This window comes from Salmo salar, unplaced genomic scaffold, assembly GCF_965601325.2.
Source record: "Salmo salar unplaced genomic scaffold, fSalSal1 ptg000984l, whole genome shotgun sequence".
Lineage (NCBI taxonomy): Eukaryota > Metazoa > Chordata > Actinopteri > Salmoniformes > Salmonidae > Salmo > Salmo salar.
In genome coordinates this window covers 262,294-275,197 of record NW_027675576.1, presented here as the reverse complement: position 1 = coordinate 275,197, position 12,904 = coordinate 262,294, and the positions used below count along the sequence as shown (strand labels likewise).

Here is a 12,904-nt window from a genome sequence, read left to right as displayed (position 1 = left end):
AATAAAATATATCTGCCTCTCAGAGAAATCAGTAGTACTGCTAGGTTTAATACAGTAATAATATATATCTGCCTCTCAGAGAAATCAGTAGTACTGCTAGGTTTAACACAGTAATAATATATATCTGCCTCTCAGTGAAATCAGTAGTACTGCTAGGTTTAATACAGTAATAATATATATCTGCCTCTCAGAGAAATCAGTAGTACTGATAGGTTTAACACAGTAATAAAATATATCTGCCTCTCAGAGAAATCAGTAGTACTGCTAGGTTTAATACAGTAATAATATATATCTGCCTCTCAGAGAAATCAGTAGTACTGCTAGGTTTAATACAGTAATAATATATATTTGCCTCTCAGAGAAATCAGTAGTACTGCTAGGTTTAATAGAGTAATAATATATATCTGCATCACTCTCAGAGAAATCAGTAGTACTGCTAGGTTTAACACAGTAATAATATATATCTGTCTCACTCTCAGAGATCAGGCTATATGGAGTACCAGTACTGAGTCAATGTGCAGGGGTACCAGGTAGTTGAGGTAATAATGAGACTATAAGGAGTACCAGTACTGAGTCAATGTGCAGGGGTACCAGGTAGTTGAGGTAATAATGAGACTATAAGGAGTACCAGTACTGAGTCAATGTGCAGGGGTACCAGGTAGTTGAGGTAATAATGAGACTATAAGGAGTACCAGTACTGAGTCAATGTGCAGGGGTACCAGGTAGTTGAGGTAATAATGAGGCTATAAGGATTACCAGTACTGAGTCAATGTGCAGGGGTACCATGTAGTTGAGGTAATAATGAGACTATAAGGAGTACCAGTACTGAGTCAATGTGCAGGGGTACCAGGTAGTTGAGGTAATAATGAGACTATAAGGAGTACCAGTACTGAGTCAATGTGCAGGGGTACCAGGTAGTTGAGGTAATAATGAGACTATAAGGAGTAAAAGTACTGAGTCAATGTGCAGGGGTACCAGGTAGTTGAGGTAATTGAGGTAATATGTACAGGTAGGTAGATGTAAAAGTGACTAGGCAATCAGGATAGAGATTACATGTCCTCGTCCAGGGATTGCACACACACACACACACACACACACACACACACACACACACACACACACACACACACACACACACACACACACACACACACACACACACACACACACACACACACACACACACACGTGGAGGGAACGTTGTGTTTGTTTAATATTGTTTTAGGACTATGAAAATGGACAAAAGTATTAGCCTATGGATTATGAAAACAACCAAAAGAAATGTGAAAATGGGAGAGGAGAAATGACTAGAGACAGTGTTGTTTAACTCACTGACCATGACCCATGAGTTCTTCTTACCTTTGTTCAGTAGAAAAGTCTCCCTCTCTAAACTCTATAGGTGTACCCATAGACCGATCACTCTTCATGGACACACAGCTGGGTACAGGGGAGGCTGTTCTCTCCGGCTTGATTGGTCTTCAACACAACAGAGACAAACATTACATCTCTCATCTACTCTGATCTCAGATGGGAACATAAGAAGAGCTCCAACATGCAACATATCACTTTACAGAAATGTTCGGAAATGTGCCTTTATGGTTTAAAGAAATTATGGAAGAGATTGGTGTGTTATTTCACTATCTAATCATGGCATGGCGTTGTTCAGTGACAGACATGTATTTGTTTAAAATCTATCACTTGATGGTTTCATTTCAGAGAGAGAAATAATGTTTTTTTGCTAAATGCTATATATCTGCCTCACTCTCAGAGAAATCAGTAGTACTGCTAGGTTTAACACAGTAATAATATATATCTGCCTCACTCTCAGAGAAATCAGTAGTACTGCTAGGTTTAACACAGTAATAATATATATCTGTCTCACTCTCAGAGAAATCAGTAGTACTGCTAGGTTTAACACAGTAATAATATATATATGCCTCTCAGAGAAATCAGTAGTACTGCTAGGTTTAACACAGTAATAATATATAACTGCCTCTCAGTGAAATCAGTAGTACTGCTAGGTTTAACACAGTAATAATATATATCTGCCTCTCAGAGAAATCAGTAGTACTGCTAGGTTTAACACAGTAATAATATATATCTGCCTCTCAGTGAAATCAGTAGTACTGCTAGGTTTAATACAGTAATAATATATATCTGCCTCTCAGAGAAATCAGTAGTACTGATAGGTTTAACACAGTAATAAAATATATCTGCCTCTCAGAGAAATCAGTAGTACTGCTAGGTTTAATACAGTAATAATATATATCTGCCTCTCAGAGAAATCAGTAGTACTGCTAGGTTTAATACAGTAATAATATATATTTGCCTCTCAGAGAAATCAGTAGTACTGCTAGGTTTAATAGAGTAATAATATATATCTGCATCACTCTCAGAGAAATCAGTAGTACTGCTAGGTTTAACACAGTAATAATATATATCTGTCTCACTCTCAGAGATCAGGCTATATGGAGTACCAGTACTGAGTCAATGTGCAGGGGTACCAGGTAGTTGAGGTAATAATGAGACTATAAGGAGTACCAGTACTGAGTCAATGTGCAGGGGTACCAGGTAGTTGAGGTAATAATGAGACTATAAGGAGTACCAGTACTGAGTCAATGTGCAGGGGTACCAGGTAGTTGAGGTAATAATGAGACTATAAGGAGTACCAGTACTGAGTCAATGTGCAGGGGTACCAGGTAGTTGAGGTAATAATGAGGCTATAAGGATTACCAGTACTGAGTCAATGTGCAGGGGTACCAGGTAGTTGAGGTAATAATGAGACTATAAGGAGTACCAGTACTGAGTCAATGTGCAGGGGTACCAGGTAGTTGAGGTAATAATGAGACTATAAGGAGTACCAGTACTGAGTCAATGTGCAGGGGTACCAGGTAGTTGAGGTAATAATGAGACTATAAGGAGTAACAGTACTGAGTCAATGTGCAGGGGTACCAGGTAGTTGAGGTAATAATGAGACTATAAGGAGTACCAGTACTGAGTCAATGTGCAGGGGTACCAGGTAGTTGAGGTAATAATGAGACTATAAGGAGTACCAGTACTGAGTCAATGTGCAGGGGTACCAGGTAGTTGAGGTAATAATGAGACTATAAGGAGTACCAGTACTGAGTCAATGTGCAGGGGTACCAGGTAGTTGAGGTAATAATGAGGCTATAAGGATTACCAGTACTGAGTCAATGTGCAGGGGTACCAGGTAGTTGAGGTAATAATGAGACTATAAGGAGTACCAGTACTGAGTCAATGTGCAGGGGTACCAGGTAGTTGAGGTAATAATGAGACTATAAGGAGTACCAGTACTGAGTCAATGTGCAGGGGTACCAGGTAGTTGAGGTAATAATGAGACTATAAGGAGTAACAGTACTGAGTCAATGTGCAGGGGTACCAGGTAGTTGAGGTAATAATGAGACTATAAGGAGTACCAGTACTGAGTCAATGTGCAGGGGTACCAGGTAGTTGAGGTAATAATGAGACTATAAGGAGTACCAGTACTGAGTCAATGTGCAGGGGTACCAGGTAGTTGAGGTAATAATGAGACTATAAGGAGTAACAGTACTGAGTCAATGTGCAGGGGTACCAGGTAGTTGAGGTAATAATGAGACTATAAGGAGTACCAGTACTGAGTCAATGTGCAGGGGTACCAGGTAGTTGAGGTAATAATGAGGCTATAAGGAGTACCAGTACTGAGTCAATGTGCAGGGGTACCAGGTAGTTGAGGTAATAATGAGACTATAAGGAGTACCAGTACTGAGTCAATGTGCAGGGGTACCAGGTAGTTGAGGTAATAATGAGACTATAAGGAGTACCAGTACTGAGTCAATGTGCAGGGGTACCAGGTAGTTGAGGTAATTGAGGTAATATGTACAGGTAAGTAGGGGTAAAAGTGACTAGGCAATCAGGATAGAGATTACATGTCCTCATCCAGGGAGAGCGCACACACACACACACACACACACACACACACACACACACACACACACACACACACACACACACACACACACACACACACACACACACACACACACACACACACACACACCACACACACACACACGTGGAGGGAACGTTGTGTTTGTTTAATATTGTTTTAGGACTATGAAAATGGACTAAAGGATTAGCCTGTGGATTATGAAAACAACCAAAAGAAATGTGAAAATGGGAGAGGAGAAATGACTAGAGACAGTGTTGTTTAACTCACTGACCATGACCCATGAGTTCTTCTTACCTTTGTTCAGTAGAAAAGTCTCCCTCTCTAAACACTATAGGATGACCCATATACCAGTCACTCTTCATGGACACACAGCTGGGAACAGGGGAGGCTGGTCTCTCCTGCTTGATTGGACTTCAACACAACAGAGACAAACATTACATCTCTCATCTACTCATTTTCAGAAATGTTCATAAATTAGATTTTATTGTTTAAGTGTGTTTTTTCACTATCTAATCATGGCATCGGATTGTTCAACGACAGACATGTATTTGTTTAAAATCTATCACTTGATGGTTTCATTTCAGAGAGACAATGTTTTTTTGCAAAATGTTATATATCTGCCTTTCTCTCAAATGAACGGCTCGGTCTTATGTAGCAAAATTTGAAATTGTGTTTTTCACATTTGATAATAGTAGAGCCTCAGAGCTAGAACATGGTATATCATACACTACAGTTGAGGAACAGTGGAAAAGTGTTTCTGCTTTGGAAGATGATATACTTGTAACCTCACTTTGAGAAAATGGCCTTTTAATGTTTTGGTACCTGCTGGAGAGCTCTTTTTGGTCTACATTATTTTGCATGTACATGTTTTTGCATTTTGCATCTACATGTTATTTTGGCAGATAATGTCACCCATCTAAATAAATAGTTTTATATATATAATTAACTAAATGTGTGATGTTTATGGTTAACTTGTTATGGATAGGGGGCAGTATTTTCACGGCCGGATAAAAAACGTACCCGATTTAATCTGATTATTACTCCTGCCCAGAAACTAGAATATGCATATAATTATTAGCTTTGGATAGAAAACACTCCAACGTTTCTAAAACTGTTTGAATGGTTCTGTGAGTATAACAGAACTCATTTGGCAGGCCAAAACCTGAGAAGATTCTGTACAGGAAGTACCCTGTCTGACCATTTCTTGGCCTTCTTGATCATCTCTATCCAAAACAGGGGATCTCTGGCATAACGTGACATTTTCTAACGCTCCCATGGGCTCTCAGAAGGCGCCAGAACTTTGAATGATGACTTTGCAGGCCATGGCTGAAAAACAGTAGCGCATTTGGATAGTGGTCGATCTGAGAACAATGAGACTGGGGGCGCATGCACGAGGAGACTCCATGTTTTTATTTTTTCATCTTTGAACTAGGCTCATAATCTGAGGTAGCAACTACGTCAGATCTACAAATCAATGAGCTAGACCTATCCATTTGGTTTGCAACTCTGTGAACCTACGCAACTCTGTGAACCTGCGATGCAACGATTTCAATGCATATCCAATTACCCAGCAGCCATTTAGAAACAACAAGTCATCAAAAAAAGTGTTATTTCTTAATTAAAAAATGTATTCTGGATGTTTAAAATCGGCCACATCTGAAAAAGAGGACAGGGACATGCGTTTTGTTTAGGTGGTATACCTTTTTCTGAAAACAAATATGGTTAACCATGACCAGAAAATGGTTAACGTTTAGGACTGTGGGCCACCACAATATGTACCCAAGCGAACAGGGATAGCACTCACAAAGTAGCCAGAACCCTGTTAATAATAATAAGTTACCTGATAATAATAATAATAATAATAATAATAATTGAGGTCAGCCTACAAGGTTAATAGTAATTTACCCGAGGTCGGCGTTCACGGTTATTGCCGACAGGTCTCATTGATAACAATAGAGAAGCTGCCATTTTAACGCAGAACAATGAGCTGGGAATAGAATGTTCAGAATGTGAGTTGGCGTCATGGTGCTCAATTGAACTAGTAAGAGCTGGCAGGGTGAAAAATGACCTAAAATAAGGTCTGTTTTTTAGCGATTACTTCATAACATAACGTAATATTATGAAACTGAGCTCAATGGAGGATGCAATGAACTAGTTTTCATCAGAAAAAAAACATTGTTAAAACTGTCATGTGTCCAGCCTACTTGAGGCGCCCGAAAATAATATTCAAAAGTTCGGTCCTTGGACACAGAGGGGTTAAACACTAAAGTTACAGTCCATCTAGTGAAGAGAGGAGAATCGGACAGAGGTAACTTCTGCCGAAGTCGGTCCCTCTCCTTGTTCGGGCGGTGTTCGGCGGTCGACACTACCGGCCTTCTAGCCATCACTGATCCACTTTTCATTTTCCATTGGTTTTGTCTTGTCTTCCATCACATCTGGTTCCAATCCCATCAATGACATGTTGTGTATTTAACTCTCTGTTTCCCCTCATGTCCTTGTCGGAGATTGTTTGTTGTATGTAGGTGTTTATTGTTATTCTGGTGTGGGACGGGTTTCGCACCCTCTATTTGTTATTTTGTATACTTTGGTTTTCTGAGGTTTTGATGTTTATTAAACAGCTCCATTTTTACCAAGTTCATTCTCCTGCGCCTGACTTCCCTGCCACCAGCACGCAACGCATTACAGCATCCGTCAACGAGAGAGGGAGAAGCCTCCACGGGATTTAACAGGTGGAAGAAACAACCGGGGAGCTCCATCGGTCCACAAGAAATGCAGGCAGCCGGTGATGATGTAGTGTTAGCTAGGATAACTAAGATGCTGCTGTTAGAGTAGCTAACTAGCTTACCTAGCTGTACCGACTAGCTAGGATAACTAGGATGCTGCTGGTAGAGTAGCTAGCTAGCTTACCTAGCTGTACCGACTAGCTAGGATAACTAGGATGCTGCTGGTAGAGTAGCTATCTCGCTTTCCTAGCTGTATCGACTAGCTAGGATAACTAGGATGCTGCTGGTAGAGTAGCTAGCTAGCTTACCGAGCTGTATCGACTAGCTAGGATAACTAGGATGCTGCTGGTAGAGTAGCTAGCTAGCTTACCTAGCTGTACCGACTAGCTAGGATAACTAGGATGCTGCTGGTAGAGTAGCTAGCTAGCTTACCTAGCTGTACCGACTAGCTAGGATAACTAGGATGCTGCTGGTAGAGTAGCTAGCTAGCTTACCTAGCTGTACCGACTAGCTAGGATAACTAGGATGCTGCTGGTAGAGTAGCTAGCTAGCTTACCGAGCTTTATCGACTAGCCAGGATAACTAGGATGCTGCTGATAGAGTAGCTAGCTAGCTTTCCTAGCTGTACCGACTAGCTTGGCTAGCTAGCAGGTCGTTCGTCTGTAACCTCGTCTCGAGGATGATGATGAATCCGGTGAACAACAAAATGAAACAAGGACAGAGAGTGAAAAGGATCTGGCGACACTCATACTGTCCCTGACCGTAAAGCAAAAAGCAAATTGAACAATAAACTTCGACATCTCAACACTGTAGCGAACTCCATCGTTGGTATCCAAGATCACCTCAGCCACTCTGCGCGTAACCGGGACAATATGCTTGGCGCCGCACCGGACGTGGACGCGGGCAGTTTTGTACAGGGACGGGGACAGTTCCAGAATGCGGACATGAGCAGTGCAACACAATCAACTAAACCCAGTCTTTCATTTTTTATTATTATTATGAAAAACTATATGTATAGTAATGTATAGTAATGTATAGTATTGTATAGTAATGTATAGTAATGTATAGTATTGTATAGTATTGTATAGTAATGTATAGTAATGTATAGTATTGTATAGTAATGTATAGTAATGTATAGTATTGTATAGTATTGTATAGTATTGTATAGTAATGTATTGTATTGTATTGTATAGTAATGTATTGTATTGTAATGTATTGTATTGTAATGTATAGTATAGTATAGTATTGTATAGTAATGTATTGTATTGTATAGTAATGTATTGTATTATAATGTATTGTATTGTATTGTAATGTATTGTATTATATTGTATAGTATTGTATAGTATTGTATAGTATTGTATAGTATTGTATAGTAATGTATAGTATTGTATAGTATTGTATAGTATTGTATAGTATTGTATAGTAATGTATTGTATTGTATTGTATTGTATTGTATTGTAATGTATTATATTGTATTGTATTGTATTGTAATGTATTGTATTGTAATGTATAGTATTGTATAGTATTGTATAGTAATGTATTGTATTGTATTGTAATGTATTGTAATGTATTGTAATGTATTGTATTGTATTGTATTGTAATGTATTGTATAATATTGTATAGTATTGTTTAGTAATGTATTGTATTGTATTGTATTGTATTGTATTGTAATGTATTGTATTGTAATGTATTGTATTGTATTGTATTGTATTGTAATGTATTGTGTTGTATTGTATTGTATTGTATAGTAATGTATAGTATTGTATAGTATTGTATTGTATTGTATTGTAATGTATTGTATTGTAATGTATTGTATTGTATTGTATTGTATTATAATGTATTGTAATGTATTGTAATGTATTCTATTGTAATGTATTGTAATGTATTGTAATGTATAGTATAGTATTGTATAGTAATGTATTGTATTGTATTGTATTGTAATGTATTGTAATGTATAGTATAGTATTGTATAGTAATGTATAGTATTGTATAGTATTGTATAGTATTGTATAGTAATGTATTGTATTGTATTGTATAGTAATGTATTGTATTGTAATGTATTGTATTGTAATGTATAGTATAGTATAGTATTGTATAGTAATGTATTGTATTGTATAGTAATGTATTGTATTATAATGTATTGTATTGTATTGTATTGTAATGTATTGTATTGTATTGTATTATATTGTATAGTATTGTATAGTATTGTATAGTATTGTATAGTATTGTATAGTAATGTATAGTATAGTATAGTATTGTATAGTAATGTATTGTATAGTAATGTATTGTATTGTATTGTATTGTATTGTAATGTATTCTATTGTAATGTATTGTATAGTAATGTATTGTATTGTAATGTATTATATTGTATTGTATTGTAATGTATTGTATTGTATAGTAATGTATAGTATTGTATAGTATTGTATAGTAATGTATTGTATTGTATTGTAATGTATTGTATTGTATTGTATTGTAATGTATTGTAATGTATAGTATAATATTGTATAGTATTGTTTAGTATTGTATTGTATTGTAATGTATTGTATTGTAATGTATTGTATTGTATTGTAATATATTGTATTGTATTGTAATGTATTGTGTTGTATTGTAATGTATTGTGTTGTATTGTATTGTATAGTAATGTATAGTATTGTATAGTATTGTATTGTATTGTATTGTATTGTAATGTATTGTATTGTATTGTAATGTATTGTATTGTATTGTATTGTATTATAATGTATTGTAATGTATTGTAATGTATTCTATTGTAATGTATTGTAATGTATTGTAATGTATAGTATAGTATTGTATAGTAATGTATTGTATTGTATTGTATTGTAATGTATTGTAATGTATAGTATAGTATTGTATAGTAATGTATTGTATTGTATTGTAATGTATAGTAATGTATTGTATTGTGTTATAATGTATTGTATTGTATTGTATTGTATTGTAATGTATTGTAATGTATTGTAATGTATTGTAATGTATTGTATTGTATTGTATTGTAATGTATTGTATTGTATTGTAATTCATTGTATTGTAAAAAAGTCAGCCAGAGTTGACGTGGGCCATCGTTCAAATAAAGAGATGCCTCCCTGACCACCAGTGTGTTTGGATATAATGAAGATCAGTTCAGTGAAGAAGAACCACTAGAGTTCTGATCAAAGAACCCTATAAAGGGTTCTATATAGAAGTTTAGTGGTTCTGTATATTAAGCAAGATAGAACCCTTCTTGGTTTAAACAGGAGTGAATACCGTGTTGATATAATGGTAATATTGTCTGAATTCCGCTTGTAACAACAATCAGAACTAGTAAAACAATAAAGTTATGCCTGCCAACATATTAGGCAATAATTAAGAGTAGGCAAAACGATTGTGTCATACCAAAATTCTATAGGTGTGTGTGTGTTGGTGAGACAACCACATATCACAGTCAAATATACAGGATACAAACATTTCATTCCAGCTATATAGTGTTTTGCAAAAGAAAAATTCATACACAAAAAATCTATGAATTAAAATCTTAGAACAACAATATTTTACAGACTCCTGAAGGTACCCGTAAGCAATCATTTCTGATGAAAAATAATAAATGTGAAAAAATTGTCGGTATAACATTTTAGAAACAAAGTTCTTAAACGACATTGTCATCTCACCTCTTAGTTTTGATGTCATGTCCCCCAGAGAGATGCATTTTAGAGGCAGGGCCCCCTTCCTTCCTCTCCCCAGAGAAACTCATTTTAGAGGCAGGGCCCCCCTCCTCTCTCTCCCCAGAGAAAATAATTTTAGAGGCAGGGCCCCCCTCCTCTCTCTCCCCAGAGAAACTCATTTTAGAGGCAGGTTCCCCCTCTCTCTCCCCAGAGAGACTCATTTTAGAGGCAGGGCCCCCCTCCTCTCTCTCCCCAGAGAGACTCATTTTAGAGGCAGGACCCCTAAACAGAGATCCAGCACGTTGGTTGTGGTTAACACAGTGACAACTAATTATTGAATATCAATTGTTGTATTTTATTCATTATCTCTTAGAAATAAAACATTTACTAACAGACATAGAAAGACACATCCAAACAGTTAGGTGATTTAATATTTTTCACCCTTTCTCCATGTAGTGGAACTAATAATAATAAAACAATTTAACAACAATAATATTAATAATAATAATGTGTCACTTTCTCTTTTAATAATTTCTCTCATTCTAGTGTGTTGCTTTGTTTAACAGGTATGATATTATTATGCTGTTACTGAATTCAGTTCATAATAACAATGTTAAGAAAAGTATGTTCAGTGGTTTCAAACCAAATTACACAGGAAAGAGGAGCTCATTGTAGTTTAGAAAACAAATTTTACGATATTTTGAAAGACGATTTACAACTTATACATAAAAATATACAAATTGTAAAATAACCACAATATACGAATATATGAACAATATGTTTTTGAATTTGACTTGACTACGCCCAGTTAGCGCCATTTTGTATGATTGAACTGTCACATAACTGTCCCAGGTGAAATGGACTGTTAGATCTGAGTGTTTTACTGTCAGTCACTATACTAAAATAACACCATACATTTAATTTCTCTACACACTTTACAATAATCCCTGAGAAGATTCTTACCTTGTAGCCTGAATTCACAGCCAGAACATGTCAAGTCATTGAGATATTTTCCGTTGTGCTGAGAGAGCAGCTTCCTGATGACAAGTGGCTCTGTATCTATGTTCTAGGTACAGTTGATCTTTGGATGCAATAATATCTGGTCAAAGTCTAGTGACACAACACCATAGTATATCATAAACATAACAGCAGTTGGCCAGAAAAGGCCATGACATACTATAAAACAGGGTTTGTCAACTAGATTTGGCTTCGGGTGTCACGGTTGTCATAGAGAGGAGCGGACCAAAGTGCAGCGTGATTATCGTTTCACATATTTTATTGAACTGTGAAACTATGCAATACATACACATAAACTAAAGAACAAAAAACAACAAACCGTGATGCAGAGGTGAAACATACACTACTCAAAAACAATCTCCCACAAACCCAGGTGGGAAAAACACCTACTTAAGTATGATCTCCAATTAGAGACAACGATGACCAGCTGCCTCTAATTGGGGACGTTCCCCTGGAAGGACACACCACCGGGGACGTTCCCCTGGAAGGTATTGTTACACCAACAAAAAAAGGGAGATTATATTATTTTATACTAATACAATTGCTTAGAGAAAGAGATTTAGTTTAACATGTAATTCTCAAAAGGTAGGGGTCTGAATTATTGCCACCCATGTTTTCAATACTCCAGCACCCTACCCTTGGGAGGATAATGACACTGAAATGTTTAATGAGATTAGAGAACACATTGGGTGGGACCTTAGACCATTCCTCCATACAGAATCTCTCCATGTCCTTGATTTATTTAGTCTGCCTTATGGACTGCCCTGTTCAATTCAAACCACAGGTTTTCAATGGAGTTCAAGTCCAAAGACTGAGATGACTGAGATTTTGTGCCAAATAACCGTTTCTTCGTGGATATTGATGTGTCTTGCTGGAAGACCCACTTATGGCCAAGTTTCAGCCTCCTAGCAGAGAGGTAACCAGGTTTTGGGCTAAAATATCCTGGTAGTGGGTAAAGTTTATTTATTTTATACAGTAATTTTAGCTAATATTTATCAAGGGTATCAATAACTAGGTTCTTGTTTTGATATCTAGTTATTTGACTGAGTCAGAAATACAGATGTGGAGTAGATGTAGTTTGTTTTAAATTCTCATTAAAAAATGAACTAATCAAACAACACTTGTTGCTCTTTGTACGTGTTGATATAATATTCATATTTAATGGAGAGGAAAAAAACGTTTCCCTAAACTGCTTTATAATATTATAATTCAATGAAGAATAAAAATAGTTTTCCCTCCTCAACTGCGTTTCCTCCCTCCAGACAGCAGATGGCGATATGTGTCTTTCAGGCGATGTTTCTAGTGTGACGTATAATCTAGTGGACGGAACGCTTCTTCAACAACTGCAGCCACCTCGGTAGCTCGCTAGCCGACAAAGTCGGAACATTCAAGTTCTTTAGACACTTTCCTGGTTTAATTGTAACTGTGATTTAAACATACTTATGTGTAAACAACTAGCTACTCCATTTAATTTAATATTTACGTTGTAAGTCAACTAGCTGGCTGGTTAAGTTAGCACTAGCCTAGCTAGCTAACATCCCCGACCATGCGCTCACTGAGTT

General features: G+C 36.6%; 1 protein-coding gene across 1 annotated transcript in view; it reads right to left on the bottom strand.

Annotated features, from left to right (window-relative positions):
* LOC145877380 (NLR family CARD domain-containing protein 3-like) overlaps window positions 1-11,497 on the bottom strand; it is a 33,236-nt gene extending 21,739 nt beyond the window's left edge. Inside the window, exons 1-4 of the mRNA XM_082972696.1 lie at window positions 11,289-11,497; window positions 10,332-10,607; window positions 4,244-4,360; window positions 1,360-1,476 (exon numbers count right to left, since the gene is read on the bottom strand). Coding sequence (XP_082828822.1) covers window positions 1,360-1,476; window positions 4,244-4,360; window positions 10,332-10,591 — 494 coding nt within the window. The 5' untranslated portion in view covers window positions 10,592-10,607; window positions 11,289-11,497. The remainder of the gene's footprint in view (window positions 1-1,359; window positions 1,477-4,243; window positions 4,361-10,331; window positions 10,608-11,288) is intronic.
* Window positions 11,498-12,904: the final 1,407 nt, after the last annotated feature.